Source organism: Cariama cristata, unplaced genomic scaffold (assembly GCF_000690535.1).
Source record: "Cariama cristata isolate BGI_N322 unplaced genomic scaffold, ASM69053v1 scaffold37056, whole genome shotgun sequence".
NCBI classification, from domain to species: domain Eukaryota; kingdom Metazoa; phylum Chordata; class Aves; order Cariamiformes; family Cariamidae; genus Cariama; species Cariama cristata.
In genome coordinates this window covers 46,731-61,214 of record NW_009621111.1, presented here as the reverse complement: position 1 = coordinate 61,214, position 14,484 = coordinate 46,731, and the positions used below count along the sequence as shown (strand labels likewise).

The following is a 14,484-nucleotide window of genomic DNA, read 5'->3' as shown; positions in this document are numbered from 1 at the left end:
CTGCTGAACGAATGGCTTTACACTGGAATAAAGAGTTACACAAAAATCATACATCATGCCATCCACAGTAAATTCCATTAGAGTCACATAGTATAAGAAAATACGTGGTTAATGACATTTACCCACAAACATATCTCTTCCTTGCATAGCATATTTAACAGACAGACAGTAAAGCGGTAACAGAGAGAGACACGGATGAGAATGACACCCAACATCTCAAAGCAAGAAGCTTATCTGTGCTTGGTCATGCAGCTGGAAACCTGACCTGCCCATCAAAGTGTCGCAGCAGACATGGATGGTGATTGTTTTGACTCCCAATAAATCCAGAGGACACTGAACTACAGGGGTCAAGGACCTCAGGGGAATAAGGTGAGGAGAAGCTGAAAAATAAGGCTGGGAAACATTGCTCCGGAGACCACCGCAAGGCTGAAAACACCTGATGGAGGGGCAAAGGCTTCCTTCTCCGTATGGTGCTGTTGCTACCACAGTGCCGAAGGGCGGCAACTCCTCTGACCACTAATGGGCCTCATGCAGTAATCTCCTGCCCTGCAGGAAAATACGTCCCCCTTGCCTCCAATATTGCTCATATATTTAAAAGAGGATGGAGGTATCTGTGCTCGAAACTTATTCACAGGCAAAACCTTACCAGCTGCTTCCCTGGCATCACTGCATCTCACCATGCAATGGGAGAAAAAGGAGTATGCCCGTTACGTATTCAGCCTCAGCTTTGAGGTCTGGGATCCCTTATAACTTTTGGAATGTGAGTTCACATCATTGTAAAGGTTCCTCCTTCCCCTACAACTATCTTTTCCTCCTTTTGGGAAAAATTTGCAAGTTCTTGCCTCATTGATACCCTCTGGCAGCAAAGTACACAAGCCAGCCCCACATTGCATATAGAAACACATTTTAATTTTCAGACTTACTCTTGCGAGGATCCAGGCTGCCCCGTTTGAATCATGCCCGGCCAAAACTGAAAGAGGAAAAACAAACAAACGGACCCACAATTGTTTTCTTTGTTGAAAGATTTTGGATATTTCTGAACAAGTATGATTCCTTTTGCAAACACAAGTGAAAGCATTAATCCACTCATTCAGCCTTAGTTTTCTACTGAACATTGTTAGAGAATACAGGGATTTTTTTGGGACTCGGCTAACAACTTACCCCAGGTGCCCCAGGAAATGTAGGACGGGGAATTCCTGGCAGGCCCAGCTTGTTGTGAATAGCAGTAGCTGAGACTATCTGAGCTGATGACATTGCTGCCATGTGCTGGAGTGCTTTGTCCTTTGCTGTCTGATCCTTTAATATGACAATTACACGTAGTCTTAAAACATTTGGCACAACAAATGATGTTAAATAACTGCAGCTACAAGCACATAACTAAAAACTTAAAAAGCCACACAGAAAATGCAAAAATAGCAAACCATGCAGGAAAAAAAAATACAGCACGGAGGCTAACACTCAAACTACCTCAAGGCAAAACCTCCTCTCAGACATGCATGGTAGACCTGAATTCTCACAGTCCGCTCTGCCAACACGCAGGAAGCTCTGGGAGAGCAAACTACTGCCCACTTGTTTATCTGGGCAAATTCTGCTGATTTTAAATCAGGCTGGACTAAACACGGTGTGCTGCTAAGGCTCTGCCTGCAGGACAGGAAGCACTGAGATTTGAGCTCTATCATTTAGATCTAAGAGAAGTTTGCCTTTTGTATTACACTGTAAAATGAGAACACAGAATTGCGACTGACTCGCAAACAATGACAGATTTTTCTTCATGCTTACAGGTTTAGAAACTTTTTGGATTCTGTTTTATGACAAGTATTTTAAAAGTTAGATTACAAAAATGTAAATAACATTTTAAACTTCCAATTGTGGTATTTTACTGATTTACAGTGTTTCCAAAGAAAAAAAATCAGCCATGAAATTTCTGCTGTTTTCAAGCATACAGGAACAAGTTTAGGAAAAGATGGGTTGTTATCCATTACTTTTATTAGAGCAGCGCTTGGGAGTCCTAGTCGCTGCCAATCACGTATGATCACAGAACAGAAAAGGAAAGCCTCTTAATGCAACGGAGTTAACTAAGTGGGTATCGTAGGTCAGGTAAAATAAGTAAACAACAGACTGTTACTATCTGGTAAAGTGGGGCTCCTCATCCAGAAGTACTGTATTAATAAGTGCTAATATTTAGGTACGTGACTCAGAATGAAGGAACACAAGCAGTATTAGGCAAGGATTTTTTGGGGTTTTTTTCTGTTTTTATATTACAAGCAAAGTAGCAAGCATGCTGGCAAGAGATGCATGCTCTTATATATCATATATGACTTTGCACATATGCTCCCTCTAAAGCTTGTATGTAGTAGTACTATAGGTGAGCAGCTTCTTCCTTTGAATAGCTCCTTTAGAAACAGCACAGGCTGAAAGTACAGGAAAAGCTAGCCAAAAATTCTGCCAAGCACAGCTAAGGTACATAATACTTGGTTTAGTTAAAATACTTACCATGCTTGTTACCTGGATACAACAACAAACAGTTTATTAAAATGCTTGTGTAGAATAGCAGATTCTTAGCAAAATATGAACAAAATAGTAAGAGACAAAGGAAGAGCACTTTGCTCAGCATTAAATATCAGCTTTAAACAACTGCATTATTTTCACCTAGGGACTGATTCATTAAAAGGAAAAAAAGAAAAAAAAAAGGATGAAAAACTAACAACGAAACGCTGGGGAGGAATAACCCCCAGCTCCCTGTGTGAAAGCCGCAGATACTGAACAGAGGGGCTTGTTGCTGAGCTCGTTTCCCCGAGCTGTGCAAGGAGCCCCTGCAGGTGCCTCTGTGGGATGCAGCGTGGGAGAGCGGCAGGTGGAGCAGGGGAGCAGCTGCTCAGCAGTGTCCCCGCTCTGCACCTCGCAGGATGTGAGCTGCAGCGCAATCCACCGCCGGGCTGCCGGCAGCAGCCTTAACACCTGCAGACTCACCTGCGCTGCCTCCCGTACAGCAGCACCAGACACTGCTTTCTGACCTAAGCTTTGGGACTGCCTCGCCACAGCTGATAGTGCATCTACAGAGCAGCTTCTGTCCTGGTGCTGTGCGGTGGGCTGGGCGACATGGTATCCATCAGTGCGTGAACAGAACTTGGTTGTTTCTCCAACTTGTAGCTTTCCTGTATAACCACAACCAGCTCACTGGGTAAGAGCTGGAAGTCAGCTCTGGCTCTGTCGGCTACTGGCACTCACCTCTGCCTGCCCCAGGGTAGAAGGGTGTGCACAGGAGGTTTGCACACAGCGTGGTTTACTGGCTGTCTTTGGATGTCTGCAGAACACTGGGCTAAAAAATGCTTTGCTGGGTGTTAAGAGGCAGCAGTATCCCGAGATTCACGCTTCTCTCCAGAAAGCTGACCCCTCTACTCTCCTGCCCAGTAAGAAGGACCTTCCGTCATGAAAACATGAAAATGAGGAGTGGCCTTAAGCAATATGGAGATGCTAGCCTCACCAGCCTTTTCCGTTCCTTTTCCCCCTCTCTTCTGTTAAGGTGAGCAGGCTTGGAAATTCCAAACCGTGCAGTCTGCTGAATCACAACAAAAACATATAAGGGATCGATATCCTGTGTGTGAAATGCATGACTGAAGAGACATGTGTGCCTCTGGGTCCTAGTAACCTCCCAAACTACGTGAGCTCTGCTTTTGTGCCTACCTTGTTATCCTCCAGAACTGCTATGGTACTACAGCCTCCTCTCCTGCACTGCCTCCTCGCTGTACCAGCCATGCCAGTGCCACCAGGTGAAGGTGTAGCCAGTGCCTGCGCTCCTGCCAAGTTCCCAAACTCATACTGTTCTGCCGCTATAATAGCCTTACTATTAGGTGGATCTAAACTAAAGGAGAATTTAAAAGTAAAAGCTTTGTTAGGGATATAAAAGTCCATACCTGGGAGTTGCATGAGCCCAGGGTAAATTACGTATCTATGACATAGTTCATCTTGCCTTGCTTTAGCCATCTAAAATCTCCAGTCTAAGGCAACGGGCTAACTCCCTGCTACTGTTAGTGCAGTAAGCAGCTAAGGAGACAATGTATTTCTGCCTAAGCAGGCATCGAAAACTGGAGGGCATCACTTTCTGTAATGTTACTGCTGTCCACGGGACTAGAAGAGGAGCCTGGACATTCAACTTCTACATTGCAACAGTTAAGGCAGGTAAATCCCACCATAACAGATGAACTAAAGGAAAATTTTCAAAGATTTACACTTCCTTGAAGACCTTCTGTTGACAGAAGGACACTTAGACTGTCCTGTGAAGCTCTTAGCTGCCATTAGCAATGAGTCTGATGATCCTGATTTTTAGGAACAGTGACAGGGATTTTTGGAGGGAGAAAACATCTTTTGTTTCATGACACAAGAAGGGATGTGCCTTCCTTCTTGCCAGTTGCTGCTTTTTACCCTAGAAAGTTCTGCATTTTGTGGTGGCCATTCATCTCATCCCCTTTGACCGATTACATTTTCAGGAGGATGGAGAGAAAGCAAAAATGTTCAGGATGACAGCTCAGAGACACAGCCCTTGCATTACGGCTAGTCTTGAGGAGTTTCAATGACTCCTACAAAGTTTCCCAGTGATGACAAATCTGCCAGCTCCACTGGACATTAACAGACTCAGGCCAACACACATCAACTGGAAGTTTCACCTTTTGTAGGCTTAGGAACCTCTGCATAGTTGGAAGATCAGGTTTTCTCAAAGTAACTGTAACTTCACATTCAAACATGAAAGAAATCAAATTCAAAATCAAATACAAATACATAAGAGGTCCTGACTTCCATTGGCAAACGAGCGCATTCAGCTCCAGTAACATTTTGGAGAACTGTAAGGTGGTGGTGGCCTATGCTTGTATAATCAGGCAGACTTCATAGTCTTCAAAAACAAATGGGAAAACCACGTTTAAAAGCTGTTTATTTAAATTGAAATATTAGTTTGTCTGCCACTTAAAAAACCCAAGTATATGTTAGGTTTTTTTATGCCATAATGGAGAGTGCTTGTAACCAGGAGGGAATGAGTCTTTCCACCTATCACTCCAATGTGGCCACTTCTGGGGTGAAACTTGGTAACTGATTAATAACAATGGTATTACATCACAGTTTAGGCAGTAAGAGAAGTAATATATCCAATTAAAACAGCAGGGGTAATTTAAACAGGCAGATTACAGTAATTACCCGGGTTGGAATTTGGCCAGGACAAATGGGTTAACACCCCTACTCTAAACAGGAACGTTGTGGGATTTTTAATGACTGCAAACAGTTAAGACTTTGATTTCCTATCTTGTCCAAGACAGAAAGAGTTTGGTTTTGTTCTCATTTGTGCTGCAGTGTAAAGCTGGAATAAATCCTTTTGGTTCAATGAATTTACACTGATGTACATAAAATAGAAGTTTGGCCCAGCATGCTGCAGAGTTCCGTGCTGAAATTCGGCAGAGGCTTGGGGTGACAGTATCTCCTACTGAATCATTAAATCCTGCTAGAGCTTAAGGTATTCCTTGGATAGGTCCCATCTGGCCCTGACCTGGCTTGACCCTACTTAATTTATGAGCTCTGATGGGATTGCTGCTGCCCAGGAATGACACTGTAGTAAGTAACAGACTGCACTCTGAGATTGCTGCCTTTCCCTCCTCTTATAAAAATCTTCTGTGCTGGGGTACATAATTAGTAATGAATGCTACCAAGGCAGATTTAGAGTACAATCAGTGGAAATCTGGTGTAATTCCACTAAACCCCTAAAATATCATCACTGTAACGGAGATCAGGATCTGGCTCATGTTTTAGCTGACTGCTTCTGGCTGCAGTTGCAAAACCTTTGTTTTTGGAAGGTGTAAGCGCTAAGTACCTAATGCAAGGAGACTATATAACTTTTAATGAATCAGGCCCCTGAGGTTTACTTTTCACCCATTAGTTTTGGAATGCAAAATACATAGTTAAATTAGATAATAGTAATTCCCCAGTATCATCCAATTATAAATGTTAATATCTATAAAAGCCCCACATGAAACAAGATTTCTACATGACAAGCACAAAAGGATTTGTGCTTGACTTTCTTTTAATCCAACATAAACAGAAGAATAATTCAATCAATCAGTTCAAACAAGTTCTACAGCAAAAAATAAAACCTGCTGTCCTAGAATGATAAATGGGGCTCTGAACATCATGTTATCTATGACTTTGGGGAAAAAAAAAAATCTAAGACAGTATGAGGAAAAGTTACGCACAACAGAACACAGTATTAATTCAAAAAGCCCTAAAACCTGTAACAATATTTAAAATACAAAACTTTTCTTGTAAGCACAAAAAAATGAAGACATAAGAGAAGAAACAACAACTTGCTCACAAAATGGATATTACAGTAACACTAACATAAAATAGATTCCTAATAAGCAATTTTGCAGATGTTATTTCTGCTCAGATTTCGTATTGATTCAAATAACCTCTGCAATAATTAGCTGTAGCTCAAAAAAGATAAACAAATCATGACAATATACAATTGTTCTGGACAAAAGATAGAGAGCACTTCAGTGTTTCTAGCCCTGATCTCCAATTTGCTTATTATTAGAGAAGACAGGAGTAAATACAAAAGCTGGCTATTTCAGCCAGGCAATAGCTAATGCCAAGAAGAGAATGCGCATTCAAAGCTGTCCCAACTTGCTGCCTAATGAGTAGCAATTAATCCATCTTATTGTATTTCAAAATGCTGAAGACTCCATTCACATCAAAGGGAATTTTTCAAGGCTTTTATCATTGTTCAATTAAAAAGTATAGAGCTATCTTTAGCATTTTATAATTGACAACAATATTTTCTTTTTATCCCTCAACGTGGAATGTAGAATAATGGATTTTAAAACATGTAATACATGTGAACTGTAGGTATCTTAACGTTTCCTTTTGTCTCTATCTAATTAATCTTGCACTATGAAAAAATATCTGAAATGAAAGTCTAAGATAGATGTATATCCTGCTGTGAAGACCTTTACTCTCTATTTATGCACAGCTTCCAATTCAACTTTTCTCCTGAATGGACAGAGGTGACTTTGGCTCTGTCAGTGCAAAGGTGGGAAATGCTGCAACTTAATAATACGGACTGGTGTGTTTGACATGGAAATACAACATTAGAGCATAAAAATTTTGTTTTGCCTCCTCCAGTCTCTGCATGAGAGGAAATGTCATGAAGAGGAGCTGCCTTTCAGATCTGTCTCCAAGGACAGCTTTATTTCAGCCTCTTTTTCCATTTTCATGAGATGAAATTTCTCTAACTTCAGGAAGATTGTAATAACCTCAGAAAATTAAGATTAAAATCTCTAAAATAGGTAAAAAGAATTAAAATATACATCATCCCTGTTAAGCGCTGATGGAACATTCTCTACTGGTGGTCTTGAAATGCAGCAATAGCATTTATGGGTGAAACTTCTCTTCCTTGCAGGCTAAGGATCCATCCAACCAGAGTGACTGTAGGCACTTATCATCAGAGAAAAGGGACTTCGCTGGACCAAGCAGACTTTATGGTACACAGATGATATTTCAATCTATTAGGTAAGCTTCAGTAATACTCTATCCAATGCCATGGGTGCAGATAGCTCTGAAATCCTTCCATCCATTTGGATTTTTGCAGAAGATAGGAAAATTCGCCCAAGTCCTCTCCTCGCCATGAGCAGGATTCAGACCAAGGTAAGATAGAAAGATCTCTTGGTATAAAATAAACTCAGCAGGTACTTGGGGAACAAGTTATTTGTTATACCCTTTGTCAAGGAGACCAGGAATTGAGGTCAATGTGACAGATCGGCCACATCCCGAAAGACTGGTAAGAAAAGGCATTATGAATAAAACTGCTAGCGATGGATATCAGCAGGGGGACAAGAGCCTCCACGCCATGCGCCTGCAATCCTCAAGAGCCTGCCCATGATTATTTCAGCTAAAGCAGCACTGGCTCACAGGGAATGACCAGTTTCTCTGCAATACCCTGCCTCGTGTATACATGGGAGGTGTGCACAGAGGATGTCTGGTGGTAAAGAGAAAGAAACATGAGAGATGGAGATGGCCTCGCATCAGAGCTGACTGAACTTGTAGTTATGGACCGGCATGAAGGATATCTGCATTAATCTGCAGAGTGCTTTCCCCTCACACTGTAAGTAGGAAACTTGACATCAGATGCGTGTGGGGTTTTTTAAGTAATAACTCCTCCCCTGGATGCCACCAATCACAGGTTTTACAGGGTAATTGCAAGCGCCAGCTCATTGTTAAAAGGGTGAGATTGGCCCAGGTTGGAAGCATTGTTTCCCTTGGCTATCTTCTTCTTGGTCACACCTTCACCGGGAAACACGCACAAGCACCTGCTCGAGGAGAAGAGAGGCCCATCATCTTCCTGAGGAGGCTCATGGGGCAGTCCAGGCTGATACCAAAATGGCCTCTGTTGAAACAACGGGCACTCGTAGATGCCAAAAGTGTATTTGCCTTGTCTTCCTTTCACATCTGTGATGTCCTTCTCAGGCAGTTTTCAAAGGACACTGGACCATACAGATGGGTCAATATAAGAATAATAAGAAAAACAGGCAGTAGCACTAACAAAATGTCTGGAAGAGCGAGGTTCCATCTTGGGTCCAAAACCAGTGGCCTCTCCCATGTCCAGGAAGTAATTGCAGCTCCCCGGCAGAAAAATCGAGGGCCCTCTTTCTCACAAAGGCAGGTCCCTTACGGCACTTTCTTGCCTCGAAGTTTCATCTCTTCCACATGAGGAGAAAAAGGTCTGTGGGAGGCTGCAACTTCTCTGAAAGGGGCCTATGCAAGGGGGCAGATGTCATGCCATGGCACTTTGTTCGCTGAGACCAAGAATGACAAGAAAAAGAAGAGGGAGATGGGGAGACCCTGGCTCCTCCGCCCTTTCTGGGCACCCCTCAGGCTGGGGGCTGTGAAGGAATCACCAGGGCTGTGTCAGGGCTCCCGGGGGAGCTAAATCCTGGGGGCAGCACAAGTGCCTGGAACAGGGGCAGGAGGAACAGCCCGGGCCCCATCGGCCAGGAAGACCCACTGGGGAAGGGCTGGGGCAGTTTTTGCTGTCAGTGACGCCTGGAGGACAGCAAAGCCAAGGGCTGGCAAACCTCTGTCACCAGTGTGCGCTCTGTCCTCACAATGTAGTCGTAGAGAGTCAAAGCAAATGCCCCTGCAGTGTTGGAGGCGTGGAGGTGGGACACTCTCCCTGAAGCAATCCAACTCCTTGCACCAAAATGGCAGCCGTCCCACTTTCTTCTCAGCTCTGGGGGAGCTGCAACCCACTGACGGGTGGGAAGGGGCAGCAAGGTCTGAAGCCCTTACAAAATATTTTGTTGCCTTAACAGATTTTTCCTTCTTCAGGCAACTCCTTAAAATGAAAAATTCCCCTGGATCTCTATTTACTGCAAATGGCATCTAAGCTAGAGGTCTCGGATAATATTAGGGTTTAACTAGCTTCTTTCTTCTTTGCAAAGCTTCAATGAAAATCAGACAGTAGGTGCAGCACTTAAAAATATTTCTTGCTTTATAAATGTCTTCATATTTTAAGCTATTTTGGGCATTCAGAAAGGGAAATATTTTAGAACAGTAAATCCAGTATTTTTGTTAGGCTCCTAGGCCTGTCTTTTGTTATCTAAGTGGGTTTCTTAATTTTTATGGCCCTGAGTGCTCATCAGTCCTATAAAACCACCTGAGAGCTGCTGGTGCTGAGCACCTCTGAAAGTAAGGCCACCTATTTACATACTTAATTTTAGGCATCAAGGATTGACAATTTAAGCTTAAAATGCTACATATCTCTGTATTATTGCACCCTCGGTTAAAAAGCAGTATGTTTAAGTTGTCTTAGTTGTTCTTAACGAACCCCAACTGCTCAGCCAGTGCAGCTAAAAAGCCAGCCACCAACAGCCATACAAGCTTGCCAGCATGCTGCCCACTGCGGACGAAAACCCCAGTGCTTCTGTCAAGGAGGCCTGTTACAAAGCCAGGCTGTTATTTATATGCTGCAGTTTCAGGATCGTGGTAAGCATCCGCAGTGCTCACCGCTTAGTATTGTAAAATTACTTTCTGAAACATTTTGCTTTTCAGCTAGAACAAAAACGTGATTTGTTCTCATCTGGGGGGAAAAAAAAAGGACAAAAAGAAAAAAGGAGGGAAGTAAAAGATTTACAAGTTCCTTCACTTTTTATTAAAGAGAAAAAAATCAACAGCAAAAACTGCAAAATTCCTTCTTACACTTTTAAGTAATGCGAAAACAAAACTAAAAGGGTCCCAAGATCTCCACGGGAAAACTTGAAAAAACAAGCAGTCCAAGAAACCCCTATTAAGCATTTCCAAGAGTTTCTTTTTAGCCTTAGAATATATTTTATGGAAAGCAGGGAAAACAGGGACATGTACAATTCATCACGTCAGATTAAGCAAACATAGTTTAATTCCCTGAACAGGATTCTGACTGAGGCTCTCCAAAGACTAAATGTTAATATTTTACTTAAAAAAATTAATTTTCAGGGAATCTTGTAAATAGTACGTAACTTGAGGTGATACTAGATTGTACTCTAGAAACACCTTATAGTTACAGCAGTCTTGATAAGCTGTGCTCTCTGGCACTTGGAATAAATGATCTATTTGAAGTATTCTTGATAGCATTTCAAAAACACAGACAAAAAACATTTGGGAATGGAATCCAATTACCCCAATTACCCCTATGGAAAAAGCAAAAAAGAAAAAGTGTCTACACGACTGCATAAAACCCCCGTGTATTTAAATACACTCCTAGCACTCATCTGTTTAAAAAAAAAAAAAAAAAGTAGACTAACGGGTTAAAAATCAGGTTTAGGTGCCGAGCTGTTACAAAGAGTAGTTCACTTTGCATTTGGACAGTGTTAAAACAACGTTTTTAATGTGGATGCTAGTGCAGAAACCGGAGATTAAACACAAAGAGACACAGACAGCTACCACATGCAGGAAAACTAGGTTACAGGCACGACAGCACCAGGCGCTCGCCCATCACCGCGGGGAGGAGGAAGGGACAGGCATAGCAACCACAAGCCCAAAAGCAGAAAAGCGCATACCTTCAGCTTGGAATGAAAATCACGAGATTTCCTTCTGGCAAGAACCTGAATGTGACTAGACACCTGCAGGGTAGGGGAAGGGAGGAAACAAAGGAAAAGCCTGTAACCATGGAGATGAAAAGCCCCCTACAACTGGGCAAGCCAAACGTACCTTAATGGCGGCTTGAATTTCTCGAACTTTCTTTCTTGCTAAGACCTGTATGTGACTAGACACCTACATTGTTCAGGTTTATAGGGGAAAAAAAAAACAACAAACAAAAGAAAAACAAAAAAGCAAATCAAATTTAAAATATCTATTTTTTAGTTTAAAAAAAAATAACTTTTCTGAGGGGAGGAAGTTATTTGCATCTTCAGTAAGCTCTGCTGTTAAAGATACCACATTCTCAGCCAGATACCAAGCTCTTAGCACTGAGGCTTAACAATACAGGTCATCACTGCAGTAACTTGATTGAGGGGAGAAAAAAAAAAAAACGCAAAAAAAAAGCGTAACCCACCAGGTTGTGCATTCAGCTACAAGATAGAAGACACAGTTCACAGTTGGACGCAGCCCACATGCTTTGGTACTGATCCCATCCGTGGCCAGGCCCTGTGCTCTCGCACGAGGAGCCAAAAGGATTTCTACCCCATCTGCCGGGGATGCAGGTGCCCACTCTGACCATTTGCCACTAAGCTTGAGACATAACTTGGCACCGAGAAGTTTTATCCATTATTTATTGTGTTCTGCAGCTCCAATGAGGAGCCTCAGGCTGTGTTTTGACCCCACTGAAATGCTTTAAATTCTGGCACAAATTATAAAATACTGGCACAACATAGGTCCCTGAACCTGTGCTGGCTTCTTCAGCATCAAGTCTGCCCACAAAACACTCATGTAAGTAAGGACTAGTAACTTGACATCAGCTTGAGTGATGTCTAGTTTTGGCCCATCATCATTACATTCTGGTAAGAAATTTGTGTAAAGCCTAACTGCACTAGACCAGTTATTGGTCAGAAGTTGTTGCCTGTGCAGTGAAGGGTCTGGGCCCAGATTCACATTCCTGTTTACTCAGGCACGTACTGAAATCTATGCTATCGATGACGAGGGTTTAATGATGCTGCCCAGCATCGCTCGGTAGTGCTCAGCACCCTACAGCCCTCTGCGTGAAGGTTTAAAACCTGCAGTGATGGTAAAAATCACTAAAGATTACACAATCACAATCTTAGTCTTGTTTGACCAAGGGCATACCATATCAGGTGTTGTACATTTTTTCTAAGTTAGTTACAATTCCTGTCTGGGAAAGAACAAAGCAAAAGAAAAGGAGAAACAAAGCTTAATTTCCTCCCTCTATAAGACTATTCCATGACAATAGTACCAAAAAGCCTGTATTTTTAGTAGGGAAGCAAACAGTAATGCACAAATGAGCACAGCCCCTGAAGGCCACCTTCAGAGACTTCTTCAGGAAGCAGCTCAGGAACCAGTTTGCAGTAATTCAGAGTTATACTGTTGCTTTTTGTAGTCAAACACGTAGACCAACTTTTCACACGCGTTCATTTGTTTTGCTTTCAGTGGGATATTAATGGTGTTAAAGGTTATACAAGAAGCACAATCGTAATGTTTAATTGCTCAGTTGAAACTCAAAAGTAACGACAACCAAACTTTTCTAAACACTTGGTCTAAAGTGATTTATGAATCGCTATAGAGGGATGTACAAGTATGGAGGCAGAACATCGCCATATGTAAGCCATCACAGCCTTCTTGGTTTCACCACAGCTCTACCAGCACACCCTGGCCAAGGATCTAGCCCCAAGGTCTGCATTTTGATTCCTCATGCCACTTTAAGATCCCAGCATAACCCTCAACTCTTGGAGCTCAATGAGCATAGCAGAGCAGAACTTGGGACTTTGTCTTTTGTTTCAGATTTCTTTGCCAATCTTTTCTTTGTTCCTTCTCCACGTGCTACAGTTTCTCTCCTTTCTCACGTCTTTTTTCATCCCTCGTACATATGTTTTCTTCCTAACTGACAAAGAACACCACCCAGGGCAAAATATCACCCAGTTCAAAGTGCTTTAAATCCAAGCGCTGGCAGCAGGCCATCTTTGTGTGAGCCGACTCAGCGTCACCTTTCCCTGCACTACAAAACACACATAGCATACAAGTGTATGCACCTCTGCCTTCCCCTTTGTCACACACGTGGATGGGGAGAAGGGGAATCTCGCATTTGATGTTAGAGAAAGCGAGGGGACTCTGTGATTTGCAAAGCATTTTCAAAACAGTGCAAGGTTTTAGTAACCACTGCATAAACTACACAGAGCATGTGCCTTCTGTGAGGCTGCTGATCACTGTGGGTATTATAAATTAAAGCATTTAGTCAGATGAGATAAGTTAATGGTTATGTGATAATCATCTGAAAAAGACTTAAGACTAGTTACAGGTTTATTCTGACTCTTTGATGAATGAAATCTTACCGTGGTCACAGACCAGGAGCCTGAAGGCTCTTCGGGGAATTTTTAAATTATTTTTTCATCCTGTAGCAAGTACTGCCCATGAGCTGAGAGCATGATTATGATCAGTCCTGCTAGATAGTTTTTATTTATTTACCTCTCATATCCAAGGATCGTAACCTCTATTATATAGGCAAATTGGCTGGACTTTTAGAAGTTCCATTATTCACCATCTCAAAATAAACATTATATTCTGTAATTGTCCTTATAGAGAAATAAGGCACAATGCTTTATGCTTCTCCTTCAATTTTTGAAATTTTTTTTCCCGATATGGGGGATAATAGCTTCATGTACACACAGGTTAATAAAAAATCCATCCTTAAACCACCACTGAAACGATGCACAACACAAAAAACTAGTAGTAAATATTTTCTAAACAGCATGTATTTAATCTGAACAGTGAAGTCAATACATCATCTCATCAGAGCTGAAGCACAGACAGCCACTGCAGCCAAAAATGCCGTATTTTGTCATTCACTGACATGCATACTTCCCCACTGAGTTATTTTACCTGCTTCCTGGTCCGTGTCTTCCCTGTTCTAAGTTTGATGTATCTGGCTATCAATTCATTCCTACCTGAAACAAAGAAAAATTCATGATAAGGGACAAGCAGCATCACATCCATAAACACCATCAAAATACCTCATTTAAACATATGAGCTCCACGCATATGAGGCTTATGTTTTTTTACACCTACTCTGCCCTTCCTTTGCAAACTATTTATCAGTATTTCTCATTGTTCATCAGTGTTTCTCTTCCCCCTCCTTAACAGACATTGTACGTGCCACAGGAACTACACAGAGGGCTACAGGTTCAGTGTTTTCCCACTGAAGTCCTGCAGCTGTCTGCAGGCAGAGAGGCACCTCCTTAGCCAGCAGCAGTGCCCAGGATGATCTCTCCATGCAGAACCCCCTACGCTGGGGGCTGACACAAGGCC

General features: G+C 42.3%; 1 protein-coding gene across 1 annotated transcript in view; it reads right to left on the bottom strand.

Moving 5' to 3' along the window:
* Positions 1–14,123, bottom strand: part of LOC104162985 (transcriptional enhancer factor TEF-1-like) — a gene marked incomplete at both ends in the record, with an annotated part of 28,804 nt that extends 14,681 nt beyond the window's left edge. Inside the window, 7 exon segments of the mRNA XM_009701839.1 lie at positions 1–22; positions 924–970; positions 1,162–1,296; positions 2,494–2,505; positions 11,070–11,132; positions 11,221–11,283; positions 14,059–14,123. Of these exon segments, the coding sequence (XP_009700141.1) occupies positions 1–22; positions 924–970; positions 1,162–1,296; positions 2,494–2,505; positions 11,070–11,132; positions 11,221–11,283; positions 14,059–14,123 (407 nt within the window).
* Positions 14,124–14,484: the final 361 nt, after the last annotated feature.